This window comes from Panthera uncia, chromosome D1 (genome assembly GCF_023721935.1).
Source record: "Panthera uncia isolate 11264 chromosome D1, Puncia_PCG_1.0, whole genome shotgun sequence".
Lineage (NCBI taxonomy): Eukaryota > Metazoa > Chordata > Mammalia > Carnivora > Felidae > Panthera > Panthera uncia.
The window spans coordinates 9,283,110-9,301,372 of NC_064808.1; the positions used below are offsets into that span (position 1 = coordinate 9,283,110).

Consider the following 18,263-nt stretch of genomic DNA (forward strand, 5'->3'; position numbering starts at 1 on the left):
CCAGGGATTGGTGGCTGTCTTCTCTTCTCCTCCCCCTCTCTCTCCTTTTAAGGAGCTCTCTCACCTCCACTGAGAAAGAACTAAGCCTCTAACCCTTGCTGCCAGCTGTGTGGTATCACTGCCATGCCCCCTTTCCAGATGAACTTCACAGCAAAGGCTCAGAGATGCCGAGTGGCTTGCCAGAGGCCACACAGGGAGGAGACGGGATTTGAACCCAGGCTACAAAAAACCAAAAAACTTTCACAAACCACCCTGGGACTCTGTCCCGGCCCACCCCAGCCCTGACTCCTCCCCCAGAAATCCCCCCCCCCCCACCTCAACCCGAAGGCTGGGGAGGGTTCAGAGGGCCAGAAGGGGGCCATCACCGGGAACCACATCCTGTGACAGTTGCCCTGGGGAGAGCTCGCTTTCTCTCCAAGTCTGGGACAGGTGAACGGAAAACAGGCCCTCCTCAGCCCCGCTGGGCAGGACCCACAGCCCAGCCTCCTGTACCATCCGCCCGCTCTGGGAGGAAACCTGAGTCCCGGGCAGAGCCGGCCGCTGGCCCTTGCCACTGGGCCCAAATCGCGGCCTCTGGGCTGACGGAGGAAAAGGATTCCTCTGTACGAAGCCACTCCACAACCCGTCCCCTCTGGGCATATGCCAGGCTCATTTCAACTCCCCCAGGCCTGGGAGCGATTCTTTGCCAGGCGGCAGCTCTGAGCGTCAATCACATGACCTGTCTTGGAAACCCGTGGAGCTACTGAGCCAGCGCCGGCCGAGTGGGGCAGAGAAGAGAGGGACGCAGCCACTGACCTCCCTCACGGGTGTCTGTGTCCACCTTGTCCCGCCCTCCACACACACACACACACACACACACACGCGCGCGCGAGAGTTCAAGGACTTGTCACTCAATGCCCCATTTTTATTCAGCAATTACTTTAATCTCAGGACCCTCGGAACAGGACACCAGCAGCCGGCCCCAAACCCTCGGGCCTCTCTCTGGAGGCTGCCGGGACGTGTTTGTGGCTCTGGGTGTGACACTGTATATTCCCGTGCTCCTCGGGGAAGCTCCCAGCAATCCAAGCAGACAGATGGGCGCGAGGTACTTCGCACAGCCTCTGGGCCCCTCCTGCTGCCGTGGGCACTGGCGCCCAGCTCTGGGTCTATGGGGGAGCTGGGCTAGGGCCATCGTCGTAAGCCATGGGAAGCTTAGAATAAGGATCTTCTGTCCAGGGACAGTCACCGCAGAGCAGGGCTGTGCCCCAGTGGGCTCCAAGGGTCTCTAGAGGCAGGGCTGGCTGCGGGCACCAGCACCTTGGTCGTGGGGGAGGGGCAGTCGTCCCGCTGGCGGTCAGCTGGAGGTTCCCAGGAAGGCTGGACTCCGTGCCCGGGCCCTTGCCAACCTGGGCCAGTGGGTGTGCCACCCCCAGCCCCAGAATCCACCTGCCGAAGCAGCCCAGCAGCCCCTGCACGTGGGGCGTCCCTGGGCAGCGCTGGGACGGGGCCTGTTTCTGTTCTCTCAGCACCTCTGGACCCGGAGTCATCTGAGAACCCGGAGAAGCAAACGCATCGTAGACGCCTGAGGACCCGAAGGGGCCTCAGGAGTCATTCAGCTCAGCCCCTCCTTGCAGCCTGCTGAGAGGTGGCCCAGGCGGCTCGTTCATCCTTGAGACGGAGAGCTCACCACCTCTCCGAGGCAGCACCCTCCACCTTGTGGCTGTTTGGGGCCGGGGGAGGGCTGGGCCAGCAGCTTCTGTTTGATGGATGGAGACTGAGCAGTGCAAGGTGAGGGCTTTCCTTGCATCTCTCCGGGGGAGGCTTCTCAGCCCCCTGGGTGGGGGGTGGCGAGCTGGGAGGACGGGGTGGGAGAGCGGGGGCAGGGAGAGCAGGAGTCCAGCGGAAGGGAGTCGCCGGAGCCTCTCGTGGGCCCGGCCTAGGATGCCCCGATGTCGTCATAGTCCTCATTGCCAGTGGAACCAGGCTGGGGCCTGGGGGATCCTGTGTGGCCAGGGGGCTTGGGTTAGTGGGAGGCTCGTCACCGCCCCTCCTGCCCCATGGGACAGAGCCGAGCGGGTCCGAGTCCGCCCCCTCCCCTGTGATGCCGGGCGGTGTGCAGTGATGAGACTCCCGTTGTATGCTCTTGGTCGCGGCCAGCTCCCTCGCTGGCCTGTCAGCCCAGAAGGCAGAGCCTCGTCTGTGCGGTGTAGGGCTACAGTCCCCAAGCTTGCACAGGAAGTGCTGGGCGACTGAGTGCTGGCAGACGCTTGCCACCTCAGTGTCCCCCCCAAGGGACCATCGGCCACTTCTGTTTGAATGCCTCCGCTAATGGGGAGCTCACTTCCTCTCAAGGCACTCTTTTGAGTCTTTCTCTGTCTCATCCCCATCCATGTTCCCCACCTCCTCATTTTACTTCCTTTCTTTTCCCCTTGGGCCGATGGATCCGATGGATCCAGAGTTCCCCCTACGCGTGCACCCGCTGCCCCTGACCATCCCCCCCCTTCCGGGACCCACCTCCCCTGCCGCTGGCACCTGGATACTGAAACTGGTCCGTAGAGGGAGGCTGGGGCGGCGGCTGGAAGTTCTGGTACCACTCCCCGGAGGAGGTGCTGGAGCTGTCGTCAGCCGAGGGCCCTGCCGGAAAGCCCCAGAGCCGGTCACTCTCTGCCTGGGGACAGCCAGCTCACGAGCTGCCAGGGCTAGGAGGCCCTCCCGGCTCACAAGAGTGAAGTCCCTGGCTTGACCACGAATAAGAAAATGAAGGTCCGGAGAGGGGTGGAGGCTTGCCCAAGGTCACACAGCGAGTGGCTACGGGGCTGGGGCTGGGATCCCGAACTCAGCCTGGCTCAGGGCTTCCGGCTGCACGCTTCCTCCAGCCAGGCCGGCTACGGGATGGGAGGCTGGGGTACACGCAGAGTCCTCCTGGGCCCAGCTTACCTGAAAAGGTAGCCTGGGAGCCAGCCAGCTCCAAGTTCGGGGGCTGCTCCAAGAAGGGGCTCCTCTCTGTAGAAAACACCTGAGGGGTCCACAGAGGTAGCCTGCTACTGGGGCTGTTGCAGTAATCCTCCCCGGAGGACGTGCTGGATCCCCTGTTGCTTCCTGGGTGGCGCTGAGAGCCCAGGGAGGGCGTGTCTGCGATGTAGTGTCCAGCCCTGGCGGGTGGGACCTGGGAGGCACTCGGCTCTTCAAGTCCTGGGCCAGGAAAGGGAGGATGGTGAGGAAAGAAGCGGCAATGCACCAAGGGGGCTTTCAACTCGGTCGGGGCCGACATCCCGTATCACCGACTCACCTTCCTCCAGGGGAGGCATTTGGAACCTGCTCTGCTGGATCTCCTCCTCCGTGACCCGGTACCGCTGGGAATCTAGAAGCAGAGCAGTGGTGAGGAGGGGTGAAGGTCCACCTCCTGGTCCTGGGAGCCCGGAGGAGGGGTGGGTGGGCCTCGGGACTTGGGAGGGGGCCCTGAGGCCGAGCAGTGGAGGAGGACAAGCCCAGGGGTACCGAGGGGCTTAGAATTTCCCATCACACCCCAGGCTCTTGTCCAGCCAGACCCCAAACCTCAATCTCTAACCAGCACGGGGACAGGCTGCTTCTGGCCAGAGACCCCAGTGCCTCGAGCCTCTCTGGCCCGCCAGCTGCCCCTCCTCCTCCTTAAGGAAATAGGAAGAGTCCTGGGCTCTCCGCTCATGCCCTGGAGACTCTGGGCAGGAAAGGGGCAGGCAGTGCCTCCTAGGAGCACCTAGAACTTTCTAAGAGCACCTAGAACTTTCCGGAGTGGAAGCCTTGCTTACATCCAGTTCCCTGTTTCAGAACTGGAGAGATGTGGATTTGTTGAGTCTTAAGGACTTGAGGGTCTGGAACCTTGCCGTCAGCTCTCTCAGAACCGGTACCCCTGAATTTCCTTCACAATGTCACAGGATTTTGGACTCCTGGTCTTGCCTCTTACGTGCCTGAGCTCAGAATCCCGGGCTCTAAGGATGCCTCATCCCGGTGGCTCCCAAATGCTGATTTGTGGCACAGAGCAGAAGTGGAATCACCCACCTCCCACCCCATTGGCCCTGGTGTGCTGGGTGGGGCACAGACAACCGGTGGTCCCCAATATCCATTCTCCCCTCTGGCCTTTATCTGGACACACAACTGCTTGGGACAGAGGTTTCGTCTGTCGTCCTCTCTTACAGCTGGGGGGGGGGGGCTTAAGTTCCAGCCGGGGTGATGTGGGTGGCTGTGATGTGGGCATCTCTGGCATCCTGCCTTTTAGGGTAGGGCATGCTTCACCTTCCCTTCCTGTCCTGCTGCCCAGAATGTGGATGTTGTAGTGAGCCACGCTGGACCATGTGGACAAGGGCAACAGCTTAGGGATTGCACAGCGGCAAGAAAGGAGGAGGCTGGGTCCCTGCCGACTTCTTAGGATGCTGTCATTTGGGGACCTCCATCACACACAGCCAAACTCTCATCGTCGCTTATATGGTGGGTCCCGGGGAGAACCGGGGAATGTTTGACAAGCTCCCAAGGGACTTCACAATAGGCATGGGATTCTGTGCTCTAACCTCCAGCATTGCATGGGCCCTGCCTTAAGCACTGTCTTTCCTCGTCCTATCCCCAGCAGGCGGGAAGGAAAGCTGGAAAAGCCGGCTGAGAGGTTCAAGCTGGGCTTGCCCATGAAGGGAGGGGAGGGTGCCAGGTTGATGGGCAGAATGGGACGCAGAAGGGGTGTGGGAGAAACCATCTGAATGAATGTCTCTTGCTTGGACTTGCTTGTCTAACACGGCCACAGCCACCTTCTGGTGAATGTCGAGGGGCGGGTCTTAAGACCCTGCGTGGCCAGAGACAAACGTGGGAAAGAAGGAAGTTGGAGCCATGGAGAGGTCTCTAGGGTCACAAAGTATTGTGAGAGCCTCAGTGTAGGACCATCTGCAGTGGATCCAGTGGGTAAGAAGGGGCATTCAACCCATGTCATGCAGGGGTCACCAGATGGAACCTACGGAGGGTCCCCAGCCACATGGGCCCTCTCCCTGGTAGGGGCGGGTGGGCCCTCGGGAGCCCAGGCACTCACTGTAGAAGGTGGTCAGGGCCACGGGAGGCTGGGCGCTGAAGTCATAATGCTCATAGTCTGAGTCCGAGCTGGAGTCCGAGTCCTTGGGGGGTAGGGCCTGGACCTGGATGGGCAGCTTGGGAACTGGGGAGAGAGCAGAGTTGGGGCACCGGGGAGTGGTGGGCAGAAAGGCACAGGGAGAGGCAGCAGAGAGCGTGGGTGGGGGGGACCAGAGACAGAGCGGCAGGGAGAGCACGGGGTAGCCCATCTTGTACAAGCCCATCCAGCCTGGGTTTTCCAAGCCCTCCCCCCCCCCCCACTTCAAACACGGGGAACTAATAACACGTGTTTATTTCACAAGGAAGGTGCAGTCACTACATGTGAGGCGCTGTTCTAACATTTAAAACATGATCTCGTCTGGATTCTCGGAACAACTCTGTGAGGTAGGTGCATTACGGTCCCTCTTTTACAGCCGAAGAAACTGAGGCACAGGGAGGTTCTCACCTTGCCCAGAGAAGCGGGCAGTGTGGCTCTTAACCTCGAGACCATAACATTCAGTGAGCGAATGCTCTGGGCCCAACTTGTGTGCTAAGTTCTGTATTCATAGTCTCTTCTCAAATACACGGATACCGTGCAGAGAGAATATGTATATAATTTGGCTGAGTTTTGTATTGCTTTTCCGGTCACCGAATGCTTTCAAATAAAGGTGATTTAATGCAGTCATAATGCAATGCAATGAAACTCGAGTTCCTTTACAAGACTTTCAAGAGGTATAAATCCCTACGTTGTAAAAGATGGATGACTGATCTGATTTTTTTTTTCATTCAGAAAAATGCAATAAAATTATGTTCCAGGAAACCTGGATGGGGCTCTGCAGGAAGGCTGATTGAGGCTATTGAAAGACGCGATAATATCACAAACCTACCAGCCAATTAGCAGGGCAGAACTTTCCTCTGAGAAATGCCCTGTATTATTCCAGAACTCTAAAGCCTAGTCTAGAACGACTGCCTTGGAGGGTCCTCTGCCCAGATCGAGGCACGACATGCTCAAGGTCCCACGGGCACCAGTGGGCTGGCTGAGGTCTCATCTCCAACTGGGACGCTGCTTTGACCTACACAGGTCTGACCCTCCAAAAAAGGATTCCTTTCCTGTCCTCCCCAGCCTTCCTCACTCCCAGGGTGGTGGACATCGTACCTTCTTCTTTGGAAATGGTGATGGGAACATCTTGATAGCTATTGATCCCCTCTGGGGTGGTGGTGGGTGGGTGCTGGTCGTTCACCATAATGGGCAGGGCTGAGAGAGGAGAGGCAGAGACGCTATAAGTCACTTTTTGGTCTCTCCCGGTCTAGCTGGTCCTGTTCTCACGGAGATGCCTCTCTCCCCATCTCTCCCTCGAATCCACACGCACGCACGCAGTCTAGTCCTCCCATGGACCGCTTCTGCCAGGCATGCTGGGAAAATCCTGCCCATCGGGAGGTGCTCCCAGGGGTCTGGGCTGGGTGGCCATTGCTGGGTGGTGCTCCATTCTGCTGAGTCCCTTGAGGCCCCCATCCCCCTGAGAAGGCCACACCTCAGGCCTGCTGCTTTCCCTCTCTGGGCCTTTCCTGTGGCTCCCAGAACTCTGCACCTACCGTATTTTCCTTTAACTTTCAAGAAGATGAAGGCTGTGGAGATGAGTAAGCCAAGGAGGAGAATTCCCAGAATGATGCAGAGGATGAAAAGCATTAGTTCTCGCGATTTCCAGGCTTCTGCTTTCTGGATCGTAGTAGGTTCTGGAAGCAAGAACCCCAAATCAGAAAGAGGAACGGACATAGACTTCTTGCCTCTCCAGCATCTCTGCAGCCGACCTACTTCCCTTTTGGACTTATCTTCCTCCTCTCTTCTTTTTTCCGAATGTCCCCATCTGCTTTTAGACACTTTATATTGGGAGGTGCCCAAGAAATGTTGAATGAACAATTAGCTGAGTGAGCCTTTCCCCTGGCCACCCGCTCAGTAATCACTGAGTGCCCACTGTGTGCCCACTAGGCTCTAGGGATACAAATACGACATTGGCATCATAGGCCTTGAGGGCCACTGTCTAGTGGGGAGATCAACACGTTGACTCAATCCAATATGGCGCCAGGCTTACTGGGAAGGAGGTATGGGCAGGCATGAGGCCTTACAAGGGGCCTTCTCTGGTAGGGCAGGGTGGGAGGTGGACACCGAGGCTGGCTTTCCAGAGAAGGTGACGTGGAGCCACCTCTGGCAGCGAACAGACCATCAGGAGGGCAAGATGTCCTTTCTGTGACCTGGATGCATCGTTCCCATCAGACACGTACTCCCTGAGGGCAGAGGTGAGGGCCGTGATTCTGGACCTCCCAGGTCCGCAGCCCTGACGTGACTTCCTGTCTTCACCCCTCTCTCGGTGCCACCCCTGCTAAAAAAGAACCCAAAGCCTGCAAAGAGGCTATAATGAGGCAGGTGCTTGGAGCCCTCGAGAGAGGAGAGATGGGACTCATCTCCTCCTCGGTGTTAGGCCACAGGGCTGGATGAAGGGTAGTGACAGCACCACAGGGGGCTGGTGGGATGTAAGCATCCTGACCCCCTGGCTGGGCATAGTGACTGCTCCCCACTGCCAAGAAATTACCCTCTCCCTGTTCTCATTTTTTCCCCTCTCCTGCATCTGCAAAGGGCTTGACTTGAACCAGGGTGGGAGGTGGGTTTAGCAGCAGGAAGTGGGTGTAAGAGTGGGTGTAAGCTGGGCTGCGGAGGCCATGAAGAGACCAGTGAATTCGGGCCCAGGGGGACAGGCTGAAGGCAGGGCTGTGGGGCCAAAGGCTAGAGTGTGGTCCTTGGAGGTGGATCTTTCTTTGCTCTTTGAAGGCTGATGAGGCTTCCCACCTTGACCTCAGAGAGAGAGAGGGAGTATGCGAGTGGGTGTCTGGGGTCCTGGCAGGAGTTCACCCTACAGCCCGTACCCTTCCCAGCGTTCCATTCCCTCTCTGTGCCTTCATCCATTGCCAGTTGTCTGTCAGGACTTAGTGCCCCTCCACTCCGTCCCCAGGCCCCTGTCCACCTTCCTCCAGTGGAAGCAGGGGACGGCACCCAGCCGGTGAACCTGGGCCAGGCCCCCTGCCTATCCCGGGGTTGCCAAGGGGCTCCGTGCCCGGACTAACTAATCACGAGAACACCTAATGCTCCGGCAGTGCTTACCGTGTGCTCTGCCCTGTTCTAAGTGCTTTAGAAAAATGAATTCACTGGAGACTCACAGCAATGCCAGGAGAAAGCTACGGCGATTATCATCCCCACTTTATAGTCAAGGGATCTGAGGCTCAGAGAGACTCAGCCCAACATTACCCAGCTAGCAGGGGACACGGCTGGGCTTTGAGCCTCAGGAGTCTTCCTGGAAGTCAGCCAAGCTACACACAGCTGGCGGGCAGACCAAGCCTGGTTCAGATCAGAGCCTTGGATGCAAACTCCGGCCAAATGCCGGCTGGCTGCGCCTTCATCCTGTGAGCGCGAGCTTTTTTCTCCATGTAAAGGCTCTAATGAGACCTCCCCGATGGGGACACCAGGAGCATTACAGGGCCGGGAACTAATGATGGCAAAGCTCTGGACCGGTGCCCGGGATGTTATCAACCCACTGACTGTGAGCTGCCACTGGCCCGTGTCAGACCAGGTCAGCGCTGGCTCTCTCCAGCTCTGTTCTCCTGCCTGACAGGAGAGTGGGCTCCTGTCCATGAAATACCAGGATTCGGGAGAGCTGTGGAGCTTACATGGCAGGGAGGGGAGAGGAGAGGGGCAAAAGCACCCACAGAATGGAGCCCGGGGACAGGGAGGGGGCGGAGGGAGCGGCAAGTCCATCGGCTGGAGGTAGGGGACGTGGGAGGCGTGCACCCACCTCCCTGAGAAACCACACACCCAGCGACACTCACCCACAGTGACCGGCTGAACGCTTGCAGGGGCTTCGGAAGTGGACAGATTGAGCAGACTTCGGGAGCCTGTCAGAAAGCACCGATCACTTACTCAACACGTATTACCAAGCGCCTACTGTGTGCCAGTCCTTGTGTTAGAAACTGAGCAAGACAGACAAGTGACCTGGAACTTGGGGGTGCATATGGGTAAGAAAACCTGCCTTTCCCACCCCCCACACTAAGGAAACTTCATGCTGGGAAGTTTCTTGGGTTAGAGTAAGAGGCTGATGAGAAAAGAACGATCCTTTCTTTCTGTAAAATCTGCTACAGACCCCAAATCTCTTTTTCTGTCAAGTCCTGGGTTCGTTCTTCACATTGGCCTTGGGAGCTGGGAAGCCGACATTATGATCACTATCATAATCGCTTGACAGGTAAGGGATGGGGCTTACAAAGTCCCTCGGTGGATATCACCCGATTTCCCAGCTACCCTGCGAAAGGGCAAGGATCGGCAACCACACGGTCATGGAACTGAACCCCCCCGCCCCAGTGGGTAAATGGTGGAGCTAGGCTTCATAGACAGGTGTCTGAGCTCCTTCGCGACGCCTAATGCCATGTTTCTCTGGGTCTAACGCTCTGGCTTTGTCATAGTTTAACACCTCCGAAATTGGGGCGATGGCATCCATTGTTACAACGGATGGCGTGCCACGAGTTTATTTTGGCAGCATTGTTGTCCTTTATGGTACATAAAATAATAAGCGTGACCTCCCGATGCCGCCTTAGATTTGGCGAAATATGGCAGAGTCCGATTCTTAGTGGGGAAATGAGGCTTAGCGGAAATAAGAGGTACCGGGTGCTCCCCAACGCCTGGCACGTGATCGGGGCCCCAGACTCTGTCGCTGATGTTATTAGTGTCTCCCACTGTTATCCTTCTATGCCACCAGCCCTGGGATAGCAGTTGGTTTCATGTCCTTGAGCCAGTTCCGGTCAACAGAGACCATTGCTTAGCATGCAGGAATGTCTCACCAAATATTGGACGTCATGATCTGGGGGCTGAATCGAGGAATCTGGGGGCAAGAGTGCCCTGATTAATTAGCCGTGTCTCCCTGGGCATGGTAAGGGCAACGGTCCCTGGAAGGCCAGTAGTTGTCATTCCTGACCTAGTCCAAGCCGTGGTCCCTGGCCTGCCAGTTCTCAGGCTTCAGATTCGGGTGGAATCGCTAGTCTACATCCGGGGGTAGGTGAGGTAGGGGTGGGTGGGGAGGAGGGATACCTGAGCAGAGGACTCTGGCTGCCCTCGACTGTCTGCAGAGATAGGGGTTGTTGAACCTCCAGAAGCAATCGGAGGGGGTGGGCTCCTCCCCCTTGCATGAGTAGTACATTTTCCCCGGCAGGGAATGGGGCAGCCCCTGGAGTCTTGTGGCCACGGTCCCACAGCCCAAGGTCCGGCAGAGCACCTGGGCCTCCGAGGAGTACCACTCACTGTCACACACTGTGCTCCAGACCCCACGGAAATGTACTTCCACCTGCCCCTCGCAGGAGTCGGCGCCCCCAGTCAGGCGCCAGGACTGGTGCTCTGCAGAGGAGAGGTGCGGGGGGTGGGGGTGGGGGCAGAGTCAGGTCAGGACCCTTTGGGCTGAACCCCCCCCCCCCCCCCCCCCCCAAGCAGGCCTGGCTCATGGATGCAAACACCCTACAGCCAACCAGTCTCCAGAATCCGTGTCCTTCCCGTCTATATCTGCCCACACATCATCTGCTGCCATCTACACTGGCCCATGCTGCTCTGCTACTCAAACTGTGGTCCGTGGATCTGCAGCATCGGCGTGGCGTGGGATCTGGTCAGAAACTCAGACTCTCAAGCCCTGCCCGCACCTACTGAGTCAGAACCCCTATTTACCAAGACCGCTTCTCCCCAGCCCCCATGCCCGCGCACAAGTAGAAAGAAACACTGGCTGGACCAGAGCTTCGTGGCCTCATCTGGAAGGCTGACAGCCTCCTCCGTCCGGCTCCCCTTGCTGCTCTGAACCCGGTGACCGGCTGGCCCCGGGGAAGAGTCTCACCACCGATGTGGCTTCCTCCAGGAGGTGGGCAGGCTTAACCTCCAACTCTGGAGTCCTGTCTCCCTCTAAACTCCACCTGGCTTGCTTTCTTAGGGCGCTTGTCACTCTCTCCCTCCGATGTTGCCTGTCTCTTATGTGCTTGTCTCTTATTTGCTTGTCCCCATATTTGCGAGGACTCGACCTCGCTCCGGCAGGGGTCATCCCTCCCGGCTCCCAGTAAGTGCGGGTAGATGACCCCCGACTCACCTGAGCACAGCACGCCGGCGTCCTCCTTGTGACCGCAGTAGCCGTTTCCTGGCAGCCCAGGGCAGTCCCACAGGTGGTCCTCGGTCCCCGAGCAGTTCACCTGGTCCCGGTGGATGGGTCCTTGGCCGGGCGCGAAGTGCAGGCCGGGCAGGGCCTGGACCGCCCAGCCGCAGTTCAGCTGCCGGCACACCACGTGGGCGTCCTTCAGGTCCCACGTGTCGTCGCACACCGACCCCCACTGGCCGCGCTCTAGCATCTCCACGCGGCCGGCGCACGGACCGCTGCCGCCCACCAACCGCACCGCGCGGTTCTCTGGGGAAGGAGAAGAGGTTTGTGGGTGGTTGGGAAGAGCGTGGGGGGAGGGCGGAGGGTGGTCCTAGCGGTGGATCCGATGAGACGAGCTGGTAGCTCGGTGGGCAGGACTGGAAAACCCAGTCAGGGCTGAGGACCTAGTGGGCAGACGTGGGGGACTCCGCAGGACTAAGGACCTGTGGGTGGGCTATGGGGCCGGTGGGAGGGGCTAGTAACCTGGTGGGCGGGACAGGGGAAATCTGTGGGCTTGCGGACTGGGTGGGCGGAGCTGCAGGCTGGTGGGTGGGGCTAGAGGCCTGGTGGGCGGAGCCCGAAGAGCAGGCGGTCCTCGGGGCTGGAGAGCCGCGCTGCTAAGAGATACAGGAAACCTGGCATATTTATGCACATGGGAGGTAGGGGCAGAGATAGAGGTCCTGAGCGAAAGCAGAGGCAGGACCAGTAGGTAAGGGCTAGAGACCCAGTTAGGATTGGGGAGCCAAGGGGTCAGGTTGGGGACCACAGTGGCGGAGCTGGAGATCTAGTAGGGGGAGAGGTCTGGCGTCCAGATCTGAGGACTTGCTCAGAGCTGGAAATGAGACAGTGCTGCAGTCCTCCAGCGTGGGAACCAGCTGTGCTTGCATTGGTGGTGGGTGGCCGGTGGCGGGCGGCGGGGGGTGGGGTGGGGGGTGGGGGAAAGGAGGGTCCGGCGGGCAGGCCTTGGGTCCAGTGGCCAGGGCTGGGGACAGGAGTGAGGGACAATGGCTTGAAGACCTGAGGGTAGGGCAGGCAGGGCCAAGGTGGCGGTTTACTTGTACCTGCGCAGGTGACCTCAGCTGGCCTGTCGCTGTCGCACGGACGCTCCACCACGTCGCAGAGTGGCCACTCGGGCCCTCTGCACAGGACGGCGGGCGCCAGGGCCAGTGTGGCGTTCGGGGCCTCGCTGGCGTTCCCCGCGCCTGGACCAGGCGGCAGCTCTGAGGGCGTCAGGGTGGGCTGGACGGCTGCCCCCGCCCCGCCGCAGCTCAGCGCGCGGCACACGGCCTCAGTGGCATTGTGGTTCCAGAACCCCCCGCACGCGGGCTCCCACGACTTCCGGATCCAGACCTCCACCGTCCCGCTGCAGTGGCTGCTCCCATTCACCAGGCGGATCCCGAGCGGCTCTCCTGGAAGTGCCAGACGCCAGCTCAGACCTCCACCGATTGGGACTCTGCAGATCCCAGGGATGGCAGTGGGGGGCGGCGGCTTCCAGGGGCTCCACCGCTGACCTGCTGTGTTACCTCAGACTATACCCTCCTGGGCTCTGGGCCTCAGCCTTCCCATCTGCAGAATGGGGCTGGGCTGGTTCATCCCCAATCCCCCTTTGGGGCCTGACCTGGTTCTCCTTAGAGTCAGGAGACGGGGGCTGAGGGTGACTGTAGAGGTTAGGATGCCTTTGTTCCATCTAGGGTGACAGAGAACCAGGGGTCCAGTCCCCACAAACCTCCCTCTCTTGCCCCTGTCCTCAGGGCACCCTTGTGTGAAGGAAGGGCAGAGTTCTGGGTGCCAGGCCCTGCCCTTGTACTGTGGATGCCATGCGTCCACTCTTAGGCCCCTCTGCTGTTCTGAGGGTTACCATTGAGGCCGCCATCATGACCTTGAAGCCCTGGAGGATGGATATGGGGTTGAAGACGGGCTTCTTGGGATAGTGGTAACCCAGACACCGTCCTTGGGGAGTCACCTGCCTATTTTTGCCCAGGACTGCACCCTCAGGATAGCACACAGCTTTGCACAGAGTAGGTGCTTAATATGTATTAAGTTAATCAAGGACCCACTTGGCAGAACCCACACCCCCCCAACTAAGAGTTCTTCAGCTTGTTCTCAGCAAGTCTCCTTAAAATGCTTACTGAACATTTTGACCACCCATACGTGACATTTTATTTTAAGGTAAGCCCCTTGCCCAGCGTGGGGCTTGAACTCATGACCTTGAGATCCAGACCTGAGCTGAGATCGAGAGTCAGATGTTTAATGGGCTGAGCCACCCAGGTGCCCCAAGCATATGTGACATTTTATCAGTGGCCTTTCAAAGATGACAGTTCTAAGATCTCAGAGGGAAGGTGATGCTAGGACTCAGGCACTGAGCCAGGAAGTTAGGGAGCCTCCCTGATACCCTAAAAGTCTGTTTCCTTTCCCCATCACTCAGGACACCCCCTGCTTGGTCTCAGAAAGCTGGCTGTGCACCCCAGAAAGATTGTTTCCTTACCTGACTCCAAGGGCTGGGTCTCTGTGCTGCTGGTGTTGGGCTGGCCGGATGGGGTTGGAGACGGGTGACCTGAAATTAACCAGCAGCGGCCATGGTGGGTGAGTGAGCACAGAGGTAGAGGGCACAGAGGTGACTTCAAGGACAGGAGACACTTTCTGGAGCCAGTTTCTGTGGCTACGTGGGGACCTTGACACGACATGGCCCTGGGCATTGGGCATAGTTGCTTCCATTCAGGGTAGGGAAATTCTCAAGCTTTCTTCTGGGGCATTTTCCACTTCCCCTTTGAATTGTGCAAACGTGCTCAGACATCAGAGTAGAGCAGGGAGGAGTGACTGGAGGCTTTGGGGACACACTTCCTGGCTGAGTGACCGTGGATGGGCTACTACCCTCTCTGGGTCAGAGTCCCAGTTTGTTGGCAATAGCACTTAGGCAGGTATTGTGAGGCGAAAAGGAGTCAATACCTATAAAATACTAGACCTACAGAAGAAGCTCAAATGGGAGTTATTGTCAGGAAGAACATTGTTGTTTGGAAAACCTGTTTGAGAAACTCACACCAGGCTTCTGGGTAATCGTGGCATAGGGGGGCGGGACCATCAGACTGCAGAGCTTTCAGATGCGGAGAAACTAACATTTGCCAAAGGCTGAAGTTATGCAAGGTCCTCGCAGATAGTATTCCATTTTCCTCCAAACAGGCAGTGAGGTAGATATTAGCGTTTGCTTTTTACAAATTGGGAAAGGGAAGCCCAAAGAATAGAAACCAATCGCCTGGCCCAGATGGTACCCCTTTGTCTTTCCAGAGCCCTGTCCTCTTGGCCCCCTGGGGCTGACCTGTTTGGGCTAAATCAGCATCTCCCTAGGCCCTTTAGCTTTTGCTTGGGAGGAGCCCAAGCAGAGGTAGGAGGGAGGGAGGAGCGTGGAGTGGTAGGTGCTTATTCCCCTGGCTCCTCCTGTCCTTGACTCTCTCCTTCCAGGTCTCACTGACCACTCCCTGGTCTTGTCTCCTTGGGTCCAGAGTGGCAACAGCTCAGCCACTTCTGGTTCTTGCTTACCTTATCCTTTGTAAATAGTCTTTTTGTTTTTCTGTGTGTTTTTAAATGTTTATTTATTTTTGAGAGAGAGAGAGAGAGAGAGAACACACAAGCAGGGGAGGGGCAGAGAGGGAAGGAGACAGAATCCCAGGCAGGCTCCACACGGTCAGTGCAGAGCCCGACGCGGGACTCGAACCCACAAACTGAGATCATGACCTGAGCTGAAGATGCTTAACCAACTGATTCACCCAGGCGCCCCTGTAAATAGTCTTTTTGTAAATAAGCCCCTTCAAAGTCTCCTATTTTGAAAGCGCCTCCCGTTTCCTGTTGGGACCCTGACTGATATTGGCCCGAGGCACCCCCGCCCCAGCTGAGCAAAAAGCAGAGCTTGGATTTGAATAGTCTCCGAGGAATGGACTCTGTGCTGGGCAGGGATATTCCAGTTTGCAGACGCAGAAAGGGAGGGCTGTGGCCAGGGCCGCTGTGCTCCCAAAGGAGCACCCCTGCATTCAGGGTCTCTCCCCTGCATTCAGAAGGACGTGTGCTCACTGATGGGCCGATGTGGGGAAGAGGCAGCGAGCCTCCTTCGTCCCTTCCTTCTCTTTCTTCTCTTTTGACCCAGTATTGGAGGCCCTGATGCAACCACAAGATGGAGGGAAATGTGGACCCAACTGGAATTTTGTGCAAGAAGTAAACCTTTTTTCCGGTTCACATCCTGGTGCCCCCTCCGAAAAAACATACGCAAACCCTCCAAAAAAACCAAAAAACCCAGAAGTGAACCTCTGCTGGGGTAAGCCATGAAGATTTTACCCTATGTTTGTTACCCCGGCCCAGCCTGGCCTGGCCTGACTGATCTAGGGGCTGCAGACTCAGGCACGGCTGCTACATATTCTGAGAAGCTTCTCCAGACTCGTACCCAGCCGTGCGCGCAGGTGCACTCAACGCTCAGGCCTGCAGACACAGCTCTCCTGTAGGCACCCATGTGGGCCACTCCATCACTCAGACAGAAAGTAATCAGGCCTAGGATTGCCTGTCCTTGCCAGCTCCCTGCTTGGCTGCCCGGCCTGACCCCCGGGGAGGGAAACGACTCAGAATTCAGAGCACAAACTCTGTGGCTAATGGAATATTCAGAACCAGGATCCAGACGCCCCGAGGTTAGGACTGCAGAATCCTGGTTCCCACAGCAATGATCCCAGTGCCACAGAGTAACAGTTTTCAATACGTGTGCCAGGGCCCGGGGTGGGGAATGGGGTGTTGGCTGGGGCGTGTATGTGCTTGTGATTGTGGTGGGTGTGTGAGTGTGTGGTTGTGACCATTTGTGTGCAAGCGTCTGTGTGTGTGTGTGTGTGTGTGTGTGTGTGGAGGGCCCTAGATCGACTGCGTGTGTCTCTCTGGGTCTGGGAAACCACTCTCTCATGTGCAAAAACACACATGCTTTCTGCTAGACCAGAAAACCCTGGAGGGCGGGGCTCAAAGCTGAACCAGCCCTGTGTCCCAGGCTGTCCAACCCCGTGGTTGCTGATTGGCTGATGGAGGAGTGAGTAGACCTGCCAGGTTTTATTTTTTTTTTTTACATTTATTTATTTTTGAGAGACAGACAGAGACAGAGCACACGTGGGGGAGGGGCAGAGAGAGAAGGAGACACAGAATCCGAAGCAGGCTCCAGGCTGGGAGCTGTCAGCACAGAGCCCGATGCGGGGCTCGAACTCACAAACCGTGATGTCATGACCTGAGTAGAAGTCAGACGCTCAACCGACTAAGCCACCCAGGCGCCCCTAGACCTGCCAGCTTTAAGGACAGCTGTCACCAAGGCAGTTTATTCATTCTCAAGGGTTTGTTTTCTGTGTCCCAGGCATTTTCCTGCCCCCAATCCCAAGAAGGGATCCTGGCTTTTGTGTTCTCTGAGTCCTGTGCCTGTAGGAACAAAAGAAGAATTTCCCTCCCACCCTCCTTGCATCCAGGCCTCGGCTGGCACGCGGGGCCCAACGCAGCACCGGTGCGTCCCAGGCATCATTGCTGCCTTTGTCTGGTCCTGCGTCTCACACTTTTCTTTGCATTTGATTCACTTTTTGCTGGAGTAAATTTATTTGAAAAGGAACCGTTACCTTTTCCCGGGAATCTGCTCTACAACATTAAGATACTCAACTATAAAAGTGTGGATTGTGGTGTCTTGGATGGCTAATCACTGGACACAGAGTGAATGCTCATTCGTTGGGGAAATGGAATGAATTATGGCCCATTTACAGCATGTCCTCTGATGCCGCCTTTATAAAGAATGAAATGGACACACTGGTTGGAGGGGTTTCCATCCTGTGTTGAGTAAGGAAGCAAGATGCAGGGAAGGAGGTGTAATGTGATACAATTTTGGTAAAGCGATGGCCAAAAAGAAAAAAAAAAAAACACCTTTTATGAACTGGTACGATTCTATGGACATGGGGAAGAGCGTGGGGGGAGAGACAGAGGGGGCCAGATTTATGGGCGTGTGACCTGTGCATTCACAGGCCCCCAACCCAGAAGGTTCCCTGGACGTGGTTTAGTGCTGTCTCCATCTTGAAATTCTTAATAGTTTTTTAACAAGGGGCTCTACATTTTTCTATTGCACTGGGGGGGGCCCCTTCACATTTTGTAACTGGTCCTGGGGCCGAGCCTTATGCTGGTGGGAGAAGAGAGGGAGAGAGAGAGAAAGCAAACAAGGAAAGAAGGAGATAAAAGGCTGTATTTAGAAAACCATGGGTGGTATGAATCCATTTCTATAAAATCAGGTACCGAGGTAGACGTGCGCAAACTTAGCGAATATAGAGCCAAATATATAGCGAATATAGAGCCAAATAGACTTTTAGTACGGCGTGCCCCAAATGGAAGCTAACTGCAAAACTAAGTGTACTAAAAGGAAAGCCGCATAAGAAATATTAAAAGGCGCGTCATCATCGAATAAAGACGGTCTCTTTGATAGGCTCAGAAAGAATGACAGAGCCTCGAAGAGAAAATCATTGAAATAATTGAATCTTTTTCTTCCCACGCGGCTCCGTGTGGGAAGAGAGAGAAAAGCTTACTCTCCCCAGCGCAGGACGACGGACAGCAGCTTTTCCGGCCGGCCCGGAGCAGAACGGGCCAGGACCCTGGACAGGGTAGCCAGGGGAAGATGCCAAGGGAACGTGAAATGTAGGCGACTGAGGACAGGAAAAATGAAGAGTCACCTTGCCTGGAGGCTGAGAGACACTTGTCCTCCTCTTGTGTCACCCAGGCCCGTGGGACACCCCGGGGCTTGGAGAGCTGGGGGACATGGAAAGGGAAGAGGCGTAGACCCTGAAGGAGAGGCCGAGGCCCAGCTGGCCGGCCCAGTGTCAGAGCAAGTGGGGGAGGGGAGCTGTCAGGCCCCTTCGGGGTCACCAGAACACCGCCCTGGGCACACCCGGCACACGGGGTGAGAGAAACACCAGCTGAAGGCTCCAAAGATGTGCCGAGAAAAGCATAGACGTTAAGTGTTTGCCGAGAGGATGA

The 18,263-nt window shown here is 57.1% G+C and overlaps 1 protein-coding gene across 6 annotated transcripts in view; it reads right to left on the reverse strand.

The window, feature by feature from the left end:
- Nucleotides 1–403: 403 nt before the first annotated feature.
- Nucleotides 404–18,263, reverse strand: part of CD6 (CD6 molecule) — a 40,978-nt gene continuing 23,118 nt past the window's right edge. Inside the window, exons 2-13 of one of the 6 annotated variants that reach the window (XM_049645334.1) lie at nt 13,735–13,803; nt 12,311–12,658; nt 11,205–11,516; nt 10,172–10,474; nt 8,923–8,988; nt 6,640–6,780; nt 6,203–6,301; nt 5,030–5,152; nt 3,269–3,340; nt 2,917–3,171; nt 2,512–2,613; nt 405–1,980 (exon numbers count right to left, since the gene is read on the reverse strand). In XM_049645334.1, the coding sequence (XP_049501291.1) occupies nt 1,916–1,980; nt 2,512–2,613; nt 2,917–3,171; nt 3,269–3,340; nt 5,030–5,152; nt 6,203–6,301; nt 6,640–6,780; nt 8,923–8,988; nt 10,172–10,474; nt 11,205–11,516; nt 12,311–12,658; nt 13,735–13,803 (1,955 nt within the window). In that variant the 3' untranslated portion in view covers nt 405–1,915. Of the gene's footprint in view, nt 1,981–2,493; nt 2,614–2,916; nt 3,172–3,268; nt 3,341–5,029; nt 5,153–6,202; nt 6,302–6,639; nt 6,781–8,922; nt 8,989–10,171; nt 10,475–11,204; nt 11,517–12,310; nt 12,659–13,734; nt 13,804–18,263 lie in introns of all 6 variants that reach the window. The other 5 variants (XM_049645325.1, XM_049645341.1, XM_049645369.1 and 2 more) reach the window with 5 other exon arrangements.